Source organism: Rhinatrema bivittatum, chromosome 1, assembly GCF_901001135.1.
Source record: "Rhinatrema bivittatum chromosome 1, aRhiBiv1.1, whole genome shotgun sequence".
In the NCBI taxonomy this organism is placed as follows: domain Eukaryota; kingdom Metazoa; phylum Chordata; class Amphibia; order Gymnophiona; family Rhinatrematidae; genus Rhinatrema; species Rhinatrema bivittatum.
In genome coordinates, this window is record NC_042615.1 from 674,983,041 (window position 1) to 675,000,204 (window position 17,164).

At 44.0% G+C, this 17,164-nt stretch overlaps 1 protein-coding gene across 1 annotated transcript in view; it reads right to left on the reverse strand.

The window, feature by feature from the left end:
• Window positions 1-17,164, reverse strand: part of VCAN (versican) — a 298,710-nt gene that overhangs the window by 223,800 nt on the left and 57,746 nt on the right. Inside the window, exon 7 of the mRNA XM_029573809.1 lies at window positions 7,823-8,116. Within this exon, the coding sequence (XP_029429669.1) occupies window positions 7,823-8,116 (294 nt within the window). The remainder of the gene's footprint in view (window positions 1-7,822; window positions 8,117-17,164) is intronic.

Consider the following 17,164-nt stretch of genomic DNA (forward strand, 5'->3'; position numbering starts at 1 on the left):
TTGAAAAAATGTTTTCAGCTGACCTAATTATTTTTGCTGATTTTACCCAAATGAAAGGTGCTGATTCCAAATATGAAGTCAAAAAATATGCAATATGTCAAATTTTTTCACAAATGAGAAATGTTTGATTAAAGATTATAAAGTCGAATATCAAGGGTAATAAGAAGTTCTGAAGAAGCAATAGCATGTAATATACTTGTTTTAGGCAAAAAAATGAGTCTATTGTCTAACCAAGAGAGCAATAGTTGTGTAAATTTTAATTGTTGGGGAGAAATTTTCTCTTTTTGGATGCTCTGGAATAGTTATGATCAGGGTTGTCACGCTGTAAACACCAGCAGTAGTCTGCCATCATGTTTGTGTTCCAACTGCCTTGATATCTATGTTCCATGGTCTTGATGTCTTGGTGGAAGCGTTCTCCTTGTTCTTCACTCATAGCTCCAAGATTTGAGGGGAAGTAGCTCAGGTGGCTATCAAGGAAATGCAATTGGTCTGAAGGAAGGCCCTGCCAGAAAGTCCAATACTAGATTGAGGTTCGATAGGGGAACCGGCCACTTTAAGGATGGTCAAAGTTATTTAACCCCTTTTAGGAAATGGGCCAAGTCCAGGTGCCGATATATGGGTTCTGCTCACCTCGGCCCTGATGCAGGAGAGAGCTGGCACCTGGACCTCCAAGGAGTTGAGGGACAATCCTTTGTTCAGGCTGTCCAGTAAAAATTCCAGGATCATGGTGATCTTGGCCATTCGCGGGGGCACCCTGTGCTCCTTGCACCAGGCCTCAAATATTCTCCAGATCCATACTTACACCAGGGACGTTGAGAACTTCCGCAAATGGAGCAAGGTGGCAATCACGGCCGCCGAATATCCATGCTTCGTCAGGCGAGCCTTCTGAAGGGCCAGACCATAAGGGAGAATAGAATTGGATCTTCGTGAAGAATCAGACCTTGTTGGAGAAGGTCCCTGTGCAAGGGGAGGCAAAGGGGACTCTCCACGAGAAGCCTCCGCATGTCTGTATACCACGGGCGCCTAGGCCAATCCGGGGCCACCAGCAGGACTAGTCCTCTGTGGTGTTCAATCTTGCGGATGATCTTGCCCAGTAGAGGCCACGGAGGGAAGGTGCACAGTAAGTCCTCTTATGGCCAGGTCTGGACAAGGGCGTTGATCCCTTAGGAGCACTGATCTCATCTGCGACTGAAGAACCAGGGAACCTTTGCATTGTGTGATGTAGCCAGTAGGTCAAAGGATGGGTGGCCCCAGCAGTCTACTGGAAGCTGGAAATCTCTGGTCAACAATATCCATTCCCCTGGATCCAGGCTTTCCCTGCTGAGAAAGTCTGCTCTGACATTGTCTTTTCTTGCAATGTGAGAGGCCAAGATCCCTTGTCGGTTTAACTCCGCCCATTCCATAAGGAGGTCTATTTCCAGAGACACTTGATGGCTTTTGGTTCCACCTTGGTGATTGATGTAGGCAACCGTTGTTGCGTTGTCCAACATCATTCGGATTGCTTGCCCCTGGAGCCTGTGGCTGAAATGCAGGCATATTAATCTGACCGCTCGCGCTTCTAGGCGGTTTATGTTCCAGTTCGCCTCTTCCTCGGTCCATCGCCCCTGGGTTGTCAATTCCTACAGTGAGCTCCCCACCATTGGAGGCTCATGTCCATCATGAGAATGATCCAGCTTGTTGGGGACAGAGTTACACCCTTGCTTAGGTGAACTTCCTGTAGCCATCACTGGAGCCGAGAGCATACTTCCATCGGTAGGTGGAGGCAAATCGAGTAGTCTTGAGGCAGTGGGTTCCAGCATGAGAGTAGGGAGAGTTGGAGAGGCCGCATGTGTGCCCTCACCCCAGTACTACTTCCAGGGTTGATGCCATGAGGCTGAGGATCTGGAGATAGTCCCACACCATGGGGCGCACTGTGTTCGTCAACCGGCACACTTGGTCCATCAGTTTCCTTCTCCTTGAGGGAAGGAGGAAGCCCTTGTCCTGCTTGGTGTCAATCAGTCCCCCAGGAACTCTAAGGACTGGGAGGACTTGAGGCTGCTCTTGTCCATGTTCACAACTCAACCGAGTTCCTGTAGGAAAGAGCTGACCCTGCTGGTCACGTTTCTCTCTTCCAACGACTTTGCCCAGATCAGCCAGTTGTCCAAGTAAGGATGCACCAGGATCACTTCTTTCCTCAGTGTTGACGCCACAACCACCATATTTTTGGAGAATGTTCTGGGGTTGGTTGCCAGGCTGAAGGGCAACACCCGGAACTGGTAATGGCAGCCCAGTACCACAAAGCATAGAAAATGCTAGTGGTTTTGATGGATTGGAATATGAAGGTAGGCCTCCAAGAAGTCCAGGGAGGAGGTTAGGACCTCTCCCTGTTGCACTGCCATTATGACAGAGTGAAGAGTTTCCATGCAGAAGTGAATAATCTGCAGATGATGGTTGACGCTCTTGAGATCCAGGATGGATCGGAATGAACCCTCTTTCTGGGCACGATGAAATAGATGGAATAACGCTCCATATTTACTTGGGATGTAGGTATCGGAGTTATAGCCCTCAGACTGAGAAGCCTTATCAGTATGGATTCGACTGCCAGTTTCTTGTACTGGGAGTGGCAAGGTGACATCATAAACCTGTCCTGAGGGATGCTGCGCAATTCTAGAGCGTAACCTTCTCGTATGATGTCCAGTACCCATTTGTCAGATGTGATCTTGACCCACTGCTTATAAAAGAGGGATAGTCGGCCCCCTATCTCCTCGTCCCATGGATGGATTGGCCAAATTTCATTGGGAAGTTCGGGTCAAACCTGAGCCTGAACCTGTTTCTCTTTTTGGTTGTCAGTTCCGAAAGGACTGAGACCTTTCTGAGGGTCGAGATGACTGTAGTGATGAGTTTCTGTAGGGCCAAAAGTGCTGGGAGCCCCTGGCCTGACCCTTCATGGGTGAGGGGTACTGTGACCTCTTTTTCTTTTCTTCCGGTAGCCAGGGCACTGGAGATTCACCCCACTTACTGGCTAGGTTCTCCAATTCGCTTCCGAATAGGAGGGATCCCTTAAAGGGCATCTTTGAGAGGTTTGTCTTAGAAGATGCATCTGCTGACCAATTTCTCAACCATAGCTGTCTTCTGGCCGCCACCACAGAGGCTACTCTTCTAGCCGAGGTACGCACTGGGTCAGAGCTTGCATCTGCCAGGAAGGCCGCGGCGGGTTTGATCGCCTCTCTGGCATGCGCACCTGAGCTATCTGCCTCTCTCGAGAGAAGCAGACACAAGTGAGCCACTAGGGCACAACAGGAAGCGATCTGCAGTGTCATTGCTGTCGCATCAAAGGCTTCTTTAAGGATGGATTCCAACTGCCTATTGTGAGCATCCTTCGAGACCACTCTTCCCTCTACAGGGATAGTTGTTCGCTTCGAGACGGCACAGACCAGGGCGCCCACTTTCAGGAAACACAGGTGTTCCTTGACCACTGGGTCCAGAGGATACAAGGCCTCCAAGGCCCGACCTCCTTTAAAAGTTGCTTCCGGGCGTCCCATTCCAGGTCAATCAACTCCTGGATGGCTTCCAGCATGGAGAAATAGCAAGAGGCTTTCCGTAGAGACACCAGGATGGGGTTCTTCTTTGGCTCCAACATAGGGTCCGTGTGGGAGACTAGGGCCGGTAATTCATCTCTGTGGAAAAACTTGAAGCATGGTCCGGTATGGCTCCAGGCCTGGAGAGATTTCCCTGTCCTCCAGTGAATCCCCATCATCATCCATGGTGTCTGAGTCCCTGTCAGGGATACCCTTGATGAGGTGAAGTATGTCCCGAGGCCTGCTGACTGGACTGGGAGGGCAAGGCCTTCCCAGCTGGAGCTCAGCCCAGGCAGGGGCAGGTACTGACTGTGCCTGAACAAAGGCTTTGAGGCCCTGAAAAAATTCCAAGAGAGGGCCGCCGGGTCCATATTTGGCCCAGGAGGAACTGGGGTAGGGGCCGCTGAACTGCCCTCTCCCAGGGAGGACGTAGCTCTGGAATTGCTCAGGTCCATGGTGCTGCCAGATAAGGCCATGGCTGACCCGTCCCCTGACTGGAATGGGTCGGACTTGGAAAAGTTCTGAGAATCCAGCCCTCCCTGGGCCTCCTCACAGTGCTGACACAGGAAGGATTCCAGGTCAGACTGTGCAGCCCTAAAATGGAAAGCAGCACAAAAGGTATATTTCTCCTTTGAACTAGTGCTGCAATCCCGCTACAATGCTGATGGTGTGGGGATAGAGTCCACATCTGCTAGGAGACAGAGGGAAACTGAATGGCTGAGGTCACTGCAGGAGTAAATCTAAGGTGACGTCAGCTTTGAAACCTGACTCCGTCTCCATCTGCTATCTTGGGAGCACATAACCTATTGGTCCTGAGTCCATCTGGCTACAAGCTAGGAAAATTATTTTCTCTCCCTCTGGTATCATACACAATTCAAGTTGGCACTACTTAAAATTAGATACCAGTTGATGTCTGAACATCTCAAAATGTGGCTCTTGTCAAAATAAATTCTGCTTATTTTTTGTTTCTTACTTTTGTTTTTTTTTTTACTTGCACTTAAAACACAGTCTTTCACTTGAAGCTATTTGATTCAAAGTTTGTCGAATACATACAAAGCATACTTAGCTTGTCAAGATATTATGCAACCTCTACTAGCTCCAGTGAAGTGGTTCAAATGTTGTCTGCCTTCAGTCGGTGGAAGATTTATTAACCATTACCGTCAGTGTTTCGCCTTGGTAAACGCCTGCTTCAAGGGCAAGTTGAATATAAAAGTATTCTCCCCCTCTGAAGGAAAAGGTGGCAAAGCTGGAGTCAGGGCGGAGTGAGTCGGCTCAGCTACAAATGGGGATTTCATTTGTAAATCCCTGCATGTTGTTTATTCTGTATACTTTGCACCCACAAATGCCTGCAGCCTGCAAGGAGTATCCCATTGAAAAACCAGCTTGCAGGCCTACAAGTACAAAGTACCCATGGTCCTGCAAGAACCAAAGCCTCTCTGAAATTACCTTCAGTAAGAATGAAAAAGCATATATGAGGGATGTAAACCTGTTAAGAATATGAAAATCAAAACTAGGACTCATTTCATTATAAAATGGCAAGTTAGTGGCTAGCATTTCGAGGACAACAACATTTTATCCATTATTTGGTCACTAACAGCAGTCGATTCATTACATGTCTTTAAGGATACTGAACACGTTTGAGGAGTCAGCTGCAAATGGCTTACAGACAGACTGGACAGAATACAAAAGCAGACTTGGATATTATACACTGACAGTTTCTTCTCATGGAGTCTCTGCAAAAATAGTGACTTTAACACTTACTGTGCCTTGCAATTAAAAGCAGACCAGGACTGCCAGGGTATTAAGACTAGAACTGGCAACAGTGCAAACTGGAAACACAATGGCAAACAATGTACACTGACAAACGTATCTGTGATGTCCTGCTTCTCGGAGCTGGCTGCTGTTTTTCATCAGTAGTCACTTTTACCAAGTATCCATATAGTCCATTCGCCTTTCTAACAAGTCTCTCCACAAAAAATCTGTAGCTTGGGTGGGATTTTTTTTTTTTCTGGAACCCAGCTCAGTGGGTTGCACTGATTGACTCGATCTTTGGCTCCCTCTCTTGCAAACAACAAAAACTCCAAGTGCCAGTCTTTTACCTCCACTCAGTCTGTTGTCCTGGCAGCAGCACATAAGGTCCTATCCTGGCTGAGAGGAGTGAATTAGAGCAGGGAAGCAGCAGGAGAACAAACACAAGAACCTGTTCCCAAAACAAGCGGAGCTCTGTCAGCCTCCGCCCTTCTGTACACTGCGGCCCCCAAGCACAACGCGCTTTCTCTCAAACGTTGAAATCCCTCAGGGTCTTAAGCATTATGGTCCTAAGCACAACTGGGTACGTGTGCCCGGTTAACCTTATCCGGATCTTCAGGGGCACTTATCTGGCTAAAAGTAACCCTGAATATCCAGCTAAATGTAGTGCGGGTAGATTCAGGACAGGGATTTGTGCAAATGAGGTTGTCGGCAAAGATGTTGCCAGGTAGCACTCCATAGCATGCTACCTAACTAAATTTAAAAGCCTACCCTGGGAATGTCCAGCTAAATGAATGCGGGTAGCAATTTTACCAGCATAGATTTAGCCGAGTAAAGGGGAGGGAAATTTTGAATAGGTAAGATTGACCTGGCTCAAACTCGCTTTGAGCCAGATAAATGTTTTGAAAATTGACTTCTATTGCCTTGTATTAACAAAGGCACTTTAATACATGTACTTTAGACTCCAAACCTTTGTCAGGACTTCTTTGTCTGGCATCTTGCTCACCTCACCACTACTAGAAACTGGGAATATAGATGGTGAGAAATTTGGCCCAGGGCTGCGGTAGCATTAAAATCCAGTTTATTTCCATTTAGTTTAAAGTAACATTTACATCGTTTAACATATTGTAACTTACTGTTCCAATATAATATTACCGAGTGCACAATAATTTAGCAAGCATTAGAAATAAAAAACTGTATCATTAAGGCAGAACAGAAAAAAAAAATACAGTAGATTTATGACTAGCCAAAATGTTAATGCACACTGCTGTAGAGGCAGACATGCGTCCCCAAGAAATAACTGAGCTAATATTAATTGTCATTGCCAGGCTCAAGAAGAATAGAATTAATAGATCCCACTGTGGATGCCACAGAGCTGTTTACCAGCAAAATTAAGTCCAAACATATGAAGAACAAATATACAACACAAAATATAAATCAGAAATCTAGTTGATATATTTTCTATAAAGAAAATTGGTTACTAATTATTCAAGACTCATACGAACACAAGAAATGCCATACACCTGCTGGTGTTCTTTATGGAAAGGCTTTCTGGCCAAGTGAAGGGTTAAAACCTCTATGAATTTTGCTAACAAGCCACAAAGGACAATCACTGTGGTGAGATTCATGCATCTTTATCTTTCCAGGATTGGTGGTCATTACTAAAGAGAGATATCTACAAGGTCTATAAGTGTGTGCTTATGTGTATGTGCAATATTAAAATAATCACAATAGGAAAAAAAAACTATAACAAATTCTGATGGTGATAATGTATTTTTAACAAAGTAAGGGCCTGATATACTAAAGGATTTTTTTTCATGTTTTGTCTATGGAAAAAAGGTTATTACATCAGGAGCTATACCAATTAATAAAAAGCATAAAAGGGGCAATTTTTCAAACAGTCTGCATAGTTGCAAACTATAAGGCTGCTTTTACCGTGCGTGCTTTATGCATATTTTCAAAAAGAAGCTACCCGCACTGCTTCTCTCCGAAAATTAGAAGTGTATAGCATGTGTCCATTAAAAGCATTTGTGTACTTTGCACCTGCTGTCTGTGCAGGCAGTGGTGAAGGGGGCACTGTTTTACTCCCCTGGCTTAAACACAGCCACAGTAACGCCTCTTTTTCCTGTGGCTAAAGCACGTGTCCTATGCATGTCCTATGCATTTGAGGAGGGCACATTCACATTTTGCCCAGGTAAATACCTTTGAAAATTTACTTCAACAAACTTATATTAGCAAACTCTTCCCGTTATGGAGGAGTAGTCTAGTGGTAAGAACAGCAGGCTGAGAGCCAGGGAAACCTAGGTTCAAATCCCATTTCTTTGACAGACTGACCTTGGCCAAGTCACTTCACCGTACATTGTCTCAGCTACAATTTAGATTATAGGCACTCTTGGGCCAGGGAAATGACCATCCAACCTGAACTGCGACTCTTCTTCAGCTTAGGTTTGGAAAAGGGAGCAATTAAGTACAAACATCTAAACCCCATATGACAAATCATTATCCGAACTGCTTACCTTGAATGCAGTAGGCATCAAACTTGCTCTTTGGATCCGGGAAGTATGTTTGATTGCTAAAGCGGTATTTGGTCCGCACCCCAAGCAATCCACCTCCACACTGGGCTCTAGCCACAGACACGGGATACCGAACGCTGCCGTCAGCCAGCCAGCCAAAGTCACAGCGGTCAAAGCCTTTCTTCCAGGCAGCATGCAGGTCTCCAACAGTAGCAAGAACTGAATTCTTATTTTTACATTCTTGTTTTGCTTCTTCAAAGGTGAGCTTCCCTGGAAGAGTGGTATGGAATAGCAAACCTAGAAGAATGACACAAAACATGGATTACCATTCAGGCACTGTGTTCTTTCAACATTTCACTATGAGAATATTGAGAATTAATGTAAAATATCAATAGCATACAACTGATAGGCAACAAAATGAGAGCAAGAAGGATAAAAGGATGCAGTAAATACTAATATAGACATGGACATATATCAGGAGCTTATAATTAAAGGTGTATTTCCACTTAGCTCAAAAAATTGGCCAGCTTGAAATATTCATTGTGGGGTGAATTTTCAAAGACATGCACATAGTCTTGCCAACTTACTTATGCAATTTTACTCCTGCTAATTATCTGGCGGAAGTGATATTAAATGTGTTTATTCTGTAGTACTGACTGGGTGGGAGATTTGGGTGAACTGGGGAGAGTTTAAGCTGAAGAACCAGAAAGGTCTCAATAGCCTGGAGAACTAGGGGCCTCATTTTCCAATATCGCAGTGGTAACGCATGAGGGGGCGTGTCCCATGCAAATAAGGCATTTTTCGTGCAGCGGGGAAACATCGCGTCACGCGATGTTTTCGCCATTTGCGGAAATGGATTCGCAAATTGCGAAAACATCGTGCACCGCGATAAAACAACCAATGAATCGTCGCAGTACACGTATAGTGCCTATGCCCTAGACAGGTATTTGTATCCCTATGGGAGGGCCATCTAGTAACTCGAGGTGGGGATTAGGTATGAGCGTAGGGGGTTGGGGGCCACTTGCACATTCAACATGAGACGTACGGAAAGAACAGTGGTCTCTAGTGAAGATTTGCTCTTCTTGGAGTGAGGAAACTCACTCCAAGAAGAGATTTGGGCAACGTTCTCTCCACCTAGCTTGTTGTTGCCCAGGTAGAGTGTCCATCAAGCTAGGTGGAGAGAACGTTGCCCAAATCTCTTCTTGGAGTGAGTTTCCTCACTCCGACGGCCAGCAAATCTTCACTAGAGACCACTGTTCTTTCCGTACGTCTCATGTTGAATGTGCAAGTGGCCCCCAACCCCCTACGCTCATACCTAATCCCCACCTCGAGTTACTAGGTGGCCCTCCCATAGGGATACAAATACCTGTCTAGGGCATAGGCACTATAGCAAGGCTGGCGCTCTCTCTCTCTCTCTCTCTCTCTCTCTCTCTCTCTCTCTCTCTCTCTCTCTCTCTCTCTCTCTCTCTCTCTCTCTCTCTCTCTGCCATGATAGGAGCCACGCTAACACTGCAGCTGTTTCATGGCACACAATACCTGTTTCCCATTTTACATATACTCCGCCCCCTGAATATTAAATTACGAATTTGCATTCGCAAATCGCGTTAACGGCTGTTAGCGCGATTTGCGAATTTATCTCCCGCGATAACACCTTGGAAAATGACCCCCTAGGTGAACTGGTGGAATAAATGATCAAACTGGTAATTTCCTTGATGCACGTATGTTTTAAAATTCATTGATTTATCCGAGTAAGTCCTACTTTATTTTTGTGCGGAAAATCTATTTTTTAAATAAGTAGGAAAAGTACCCACATTCAATGCATTGATATATGCCCTTTCTATGCATTGCATGCATTCATGCATAAGTCTACATATGCACCCATTGTGGGGTAGACGTGTATTTTATAAAATGCGCATATATCATACACCTTATAAAATATTAGTGCAGATCTGTTCATGGCCTTATACATGCAAACATGTTGCCACGTACATTTGCTTGAAAGCTATTCTCCCTGGGTGTATACTAATATAAAATACTAAAATCCCTCAGAAGACAATGTATTTTTGATTACAAAGTTATTTCCTACAGAACTCAGGATTTGCTGTGCATCAGGAGCTCTTGTTCCTACCCAGTACATACACCTTTTCTAAATTACAGAATATTTCCAGAAATCTGCACAAGAAATATACATTTTATATGATTTGAGCCAATATGATAGCAAATAAGGACCACGATGTAAATCTAACTGCCCAATTTATTTTCCTGTTACAATACCATACACATTTCCTGTTAGAATGCCATAGAGACTTCTGTTAGAATGCCATAGAGACTTCTGTTAGAATACCATACACATTTCCTGTTAGAATGCCCTAGATAATAAGTGCATGTTGATTGAGTAGAATGTGTGACAAAGTACTCTGAGAAATTATTTCGCTGCTCCTAGTAACAGCAATTGTGTAATACTATTCACTATAATATTATAATCCAATCTGTGTTTAATTTTCAGTGATTTGGAGGACCAGTTATTTTCGGTAACACAGCATACAAAAATCTTAAAGATTAACAATGAGAAAACAGGCAATGCACAATTCCTAGTCAAGACAGAGATCCTAAAGTCACTCCAGATTAATAAAAGGGGGAGCAGGTAATCTTGACTTAATTAAATTGTAGTGGCTCCAATTTAATCCAAGCTTGTATGTCTTGACCAACCAAAATCTGCATAACTCCAATACAACAGTGACCCCAATCCTGACTCAGCTCACAACTCTGGACAAGTTTGATGCATAAGCTAAATATTCATCAATACATCTACCTGCTTTATTATTGCTATAATTATTAATATTACAAACATTTATTAATTGCCTTACTGTTAAAAACGCCCAAAGCCATGTACAACAAAGATAAAATACAATATAAAACAATTGTTTAAAACAAATAAAACACATTCTTCGACTATCAAAGATAAAACATCTAATACAGTTCATTACTATCACCAGGAAGCTCTTATCTTGTAGTCGTGACCCCCCGCCCGCATTAGTGTTCCCTCACTTGACTAAAAATAGTGAGCATCATCCATGTTTTCAGCTTTTCCCCGAAATAGTTTTAGATCATTTTCTACTTTTATATGTACTGGAAGACTATTCCATAAGGGTGGTAAAGAAGTTGAAAAGGACCTATTAAATAATTTCACATGGCAGAACCTTTTTGCTGGTGCCAATTCCACTAAATGCTGACCCGCAGTGCACAAATTGCTTGTTGTCTCATGCCATTTCAAACTATCTGGGTGATTCATCAAAATGCATGCGATAATAACGCTAGTGCACGGCATGAATGCAAATGTTTGGAAGGGGTGGGATCAGGGCGGAGTTTATGAAAATGAGGGGCAATATCGCACCATGCGATAGCATAAAGCATGCTATCGCACGATTTTAATACCAGAAATAACTACACCTTTTTTCCTGGTGTTAAGCTGTGCAATATGCCTGAAATGGCTATAACGCAATTCACAATAAATTTTTGGAATTGCAATTTAGCCAATTCTGTGCTTAGGGAGGGAGAGGGAGTGGATGGAGGTAGGGAGACAGAGGGAGAGCCTCTGGGGAAGCCCTCAAGGTGTGCAACTATTTATATCTCTATAGGAGGGCCATCTAATAGGTCGAGGTGAGGTGAGGTGCTAGTGGTGCTTTAGGGTTTAGGGTCCAGTTTCTCATGTAGAGTGAGACGTACGAACAGAACAGTACACCTTGGTGAAGATTTGACATCATTTGGAGAGAGGAAAGTCTCACAAAGATGAAATTTTGTACTATGTTCTCTCACCCTAGCTTGATGGTACCCTGTTATAGAGTTGGAGCCCAGTCCTGATGCCGAGGCCTTGACCTGGACCCAAGCCCAATGAAATGAATTGGTCAGGAGGCCGGCCCAGATGCATGGGCCTTGGCCTAGGCCAGGGCCCTGACGCTGCAGCCTGACCTGGAGGCCAGATTCTGGAACCCAGGCCTCAGAGCTCCTCGACAGCATTTTCTTTCTTCAGTTCTTCTTCACCAACTGATGCTGTCCACTGGGGTCACCGCACCAAAGTTAATTAACTCTGGAACAATGACCCTCAGGGGATGGCAATAATAGGGGCAGCTAGTCCTGACGCCTATGCCCAGGCCAGCCTCGGCCTTACGTAGGCTTAGGCTGCTGCGACCTCGGCCTAGGCCCCATGCAAGGCCGCAGCATGGGCTGGACCCTAGGCCTCATCTACGGATTCCTCCCCCAGACTGGCTAAGTGGGGGGTCGGGAAGGATCCAGGCCCCAGCATTTTTCTGGGTGGGATAGATGGGTGTGAGGCATGGGAGGCCTTGGGAGGCATTGTTTCTTTTTTCTGTTTTTAGGGATTTTTTTTCAATGTTTCTTTTGTTTGTTTTCAACAAAATTCATGGGCAAAAGCACCCCAAAAACAAAACAAAAAATGAAAAAAAAATTCCCCCTTCCCATTCCTGCTTTTTACTGCTATGACGTAAATCCTTGTGGATCACAGCTTTCCATTCAGTTCTTTATGACTAAAGATTCTCTATGTTAATCATGGTTCCTTAAATGTTTACTGCTTTTGTCTTAATCACTACCACTGGGAGGCTTTTTCATGCATCCACTACCCTACTTCCCATGATCTATGGGGTTCCCCTGCCCAATTCCAGATGTTGGTAATATCATGAGTGTGTTTATTAGGAAAGAGCTATTGAGGGTAATGCATATTTTAATTATGATGCTAAGAAATTATGCAATTCCAGGAAGGTATATGTCAAAGAAGATATGTCATTGATATTTTGGTTTCCCTAAGACACAGCAGAATTCCATGTTTATTTAATATCAGATGTGGTTATTTTTATTTGGTAACATCGACAAATATCTGTCTGCCAAATGTGGGTAAACTGAGCTCTATAATACCAAAAACAATACATGAATGATACATGTTGTAACTAAAAAAGGATAAAGAAATACATAAGTGTAAATGAAAACTATAAATGCCAGATCTTATAGTGGGTCTTGTTTATCAAGGATTTATTCCCATGGGCACAGAACGGAAAGAACCTTTGATAAATGAGGCTCAGGTGAGCAACTTCAGAGAGCCAGGAACATTTCCTGCCCCTGCTCAAATGATGGAAGACAAAGAGGCTATATCACTCTGAACTAATCTTCTTACGTCAGTATTACACTTGCTTCAGGTGGAAAGGCAGCATGGGTATAAAAAAGAACAGATAAACATATTTTTCTGACCTGGGTATTCACGATCTGCCTCACTACACCTGCACTATTACTATTATTAACCAAATTTCCCTATCACATTTAGCAAATAAGATTTTGCCAGTATTATTGAGAGAAGTCTTTAATTTCAATATTAAGAGCACTGTGGACAGTAGGTGGAGGCATTTATGAAAGAGAGAAAAAAAACATGTTAGATGAAACTCCTAAAAAGGAGGTATGATACTGACTGTCAGTCTTTGTTTGCAGTTTATTTGATCTTGTGCCCTGGTCTGATATATTTTGGCCACACAACCCATAAAATGAAGATCAGATTAATTGAACATAAATGTTGAATACGTGCAAAATGTCAGCCTTGATGGTGTCTCATTTTATTTCAACACAATGTACATTTCAGCAAATTAAATGGACTATTATTGACCATGAACATGATGATGATTGATTTAAAAAGTTATCTTTTAAAGAGCAGATGCAGATTTTTAAATTTGATTCAGCAGCGCCCAATGTTTTAAATGAGACTGTAGAATGATTTGACATTGGGTAATGTTTCATTGGTTCTTATTGTCATCAATCATTTTGAAAGTTTGTTTTTGCTGCAGAAGGAAGGATCCTTTTCAAGATGGTGGCGAGTTCCCCGGATGCAGAGAGTTTGATGATTTTTCAAAAAGCACGTTAAGCAGAGACTCAAGATGACAGTGTTCCCCCACAGCATTTTGGCTGTTGAGGTGTAATTATTTGAGGTCTATGTGAATAATAGGAGTTGTGTATTTGATTTGATCCTTACTTCTGGGTTGTTTTTTGAAATTAGTTTATATTTACAACCTAAGGCGTGATTGCATAGTAGCAGAATATTCATAAGTCGCCATTTATCTGGATAACTTAAAAGTTAACCGGATAAATGCCTTTGAATATCAGCCTCAGTGTTAACAAGAGCACTTTTTTCCTAGAAGGGCTATATTTGGGTGGGTGGAAGAAATCAGGGCAACTGCCCCCCCCCCCCACCCCCATGGGAGCCCGCTTCCTGCAACGGGCTGCACAGTTCATAGTAAAATACATAGTAGGGATGTGAATCGGTACCGGACTCGTTTCCGGTATCGAGGTCAGGTAAAAACCATGGGAAATCTTCGTTCCCGCGGTTCTTACCAGTTTTAATCGGCTGTCTCGTGCCAGAAAAAAAAAACCCAACCCGACCCTTTAAATTTAATTATTTCAAATCCCCCCACCCTCCCGACCCCCCAAAACGTTTTTAAAGTCCTGGTGGTCCAGCAGGGGTCCCGGGAGCAATCTCCCACTCTCAGGCCATCGGCTGCCAGTAAACAAAATGGCGCTGATGGCCTTTTGCCCTTACCATGTGACAGGGGTATCCATGCCATTGGCTGGCCCCTATCACATGATAGGAGCAATGGACGGCCAGTGCCATCTTTAAAAATGGTGTGGGCCATCCAGTGCTCCTACCATGTGACAGGGGCTGGCCAATGGCACCGATAGCCCCTGACTCATGGTAAGGGCAAAGGGCCATTGGTGCCATTTTGATTAGTGGCAGCCAACGGCCGAGAGTGGGAGATCGCTCCCGGGACCCCCGCTGGACCACCAGGTACTTTAAAAAAATTTGGGGGGGGGGTCGGGAGGGTGGAAGATTCAAAATAATTAAATTTAAAGGGTTGGGGTGGGTTTGGGGGTTATTTTCGAGTGCCCTTTTTTCCCGCCCCTCCCACTAAAATGATAAGAGAACCCCACAAAATTAATCGTGGGGTTTCCTATCGTTATCGGGGACTCCCCGATATCTGATGAGATTGAAAATATCGTCCGATATTTTCAATCGTCAGATAAACGATTCACATCCCTAATACATAATAACATAATAAGGACAGCAGATAAAGACCAAATGGTCCATAGCACAGCATAACCGGCTAACTATAAGAGAGTCGTGTATATTCAGCGGTGCGACTGCACCGCTGAATATAATTTTCTAGTTAGCTAGTTATGTATAACCAGCTAACTAGCACAGCCACACAGCCACTGAATATGGACGTCATGGTCTCTTTATTCTTTATTTGGTGAGGGTCGGTCTGTGTTCTGCATGGGTGATCGAAGTGAGGTATTCTGCTAGCATGTAGTTTCTGTGCTGGGATCTACAGCAGCTTAGCTTGTTCTGTTTTACCTAATAGGAGACGTATTGATGTTTTAGGGTTTGGTATAATATTTACAGTGTTGCCTTTTTATAAATTGGGTTGTTACTGTTTGAATGCTGGTAGTTAGCCCTGTTTCAGTACGGGAGGTTATATTGTAATTGTAATTCAGTTTTCTCATGACTTTCTGAGAGCTTCTGTCGCTGGCCTGAGCTCTGAGAGGAGCTCCTGGTTGTGCAGCCAGTGAGTCTCCTAGACAATAGGGGGTGCCAAGATTGGGTGGGAAATGGATATAGAGGGGACTGCTGCATACTGTGGAAAGGCCGACAGTAAAAAAGAACTTTACATAATGATATGGCATTGCTGGGTTGGGGAGCAATCACATAAAGGTAAAGTTTCAAAGGTTGCCTGTGTAAAAAATAGCACTTAGGTGGGTAAAATAAGTTATATGTCAGTATATGCTGTTTTAGAAATCTCAACACACCAAGGACCACAAATAAATTTATGCGGGGAAAAAGGGGTGGGCCAGGGGCATTCTGGGGAGGGGCCAATATTTACATGATGCAATTTTATTAGCAATTTATGCATGTAAATATAGCACCTTATTCGCGCATATTTACTCCTGCTCAATATCTGGAGTAAATGATCATAAAAATCTTAAAAATGAAAACATGACTGGGTGGAGGGAGGGGTCTGGATTAACTGGAGGGACCTCAAGCTGAAGAGCCAGGAGGGTCTTTATGAGCTGCAGATGGACTGAGTGAACTGGTAGTAATTGGTAGACTATCTGATTTAACCAGCTAAAAAGTGCTTTTAGAACTATCTGGGTATCTGACTTAGCCAAATAAGTAGCATTTTAAGACTTATCCATCAAAGTAGCAATTTTTCAGGTTTATCCATCTATCTTACTTATCAGGGTAAGTTAGAACTTGTGTGGCATGCAGTTTTTACATATGCAAGCATGTTGTGCAAAGGTTATAAAATACTATAGCAACTTTGCACACCCATACACACACATTAGGGCACGTGCATGCAACCTTGAAAATTAGCCTCATAGCACAACAGCAAAATGTTTGTGTGTGTATGAATCAGTGTGTGTGTGTGTGTGTGTGTGTGTGTGTGTGTGTGTATCTGTGTGTGTGTTTGGGAAAGAGAGAGAGAGTGTGTATGAGTGTGTGTGTATATGTATGGGAGAGAAAGTGAGAGAGGGGTGTGTGGGTCTGGAAGTCAGAGAGAAAGGACAGGTGTGTATGTGTGTGTATATATTTGTGTGTGTGTCTGGGAAAGAGAGAGGGTGTGTATGAGTGTGTGTGTGTATATGTGTGGGAGAGAAAGTGAAAGGGATGTGTGGGTCTGGAAGTCAGAGAGAGAGGACGGGGTGTGTGTGTGTGTGTTTCCAGGAGAGAAAGAAAGAGAGAGGGTTTGTATGTGTGTGTGTGCATGAAGAAGAGAGAGAGAGAGTGTGTGTGTGTATGTGTGGGGAAAGAGAGAGTTGGCTTTTTCTTTTAGGTGGAGGAAGGGTTAACTCCCCCCCCCCCACACTCATGAAAAGAATGGCAACTCTGCTACTGTGAATTCTGGTTTCGTGGCTCTTGATATACGAAGGGTTGGCCACCCCTGGGGTACGGAGTACCAGCACTTTTTCCCTCCATCTTCTTGAATTGCCCAGTGGTCCCTCCAAAAAAAAAAAAAAAGAAAGAAAGAAAACCCATGCATTCTGTGCCACCTCCACTTCCCCTCCTTTGACCTCTCTTCTGCATGGAGGGAGAGAGACTGCTGCCTAGGCAGGGAAGTGGGTGAGAGCAGGGATTCAGCCTGCCTGCTGGGAAAAGCGAGGTGACAGACAGCTCCCCGGACGGGGAGAGGGAGAAGGAGAAGGCAAAATAGGCAAAGTAGTGTGAAGAGGGTGGGAAACGTTAAGTTAGGGCCCCCGAGCCCCCATCATCATTAATTTTCTGTACAGGGGGGAGAG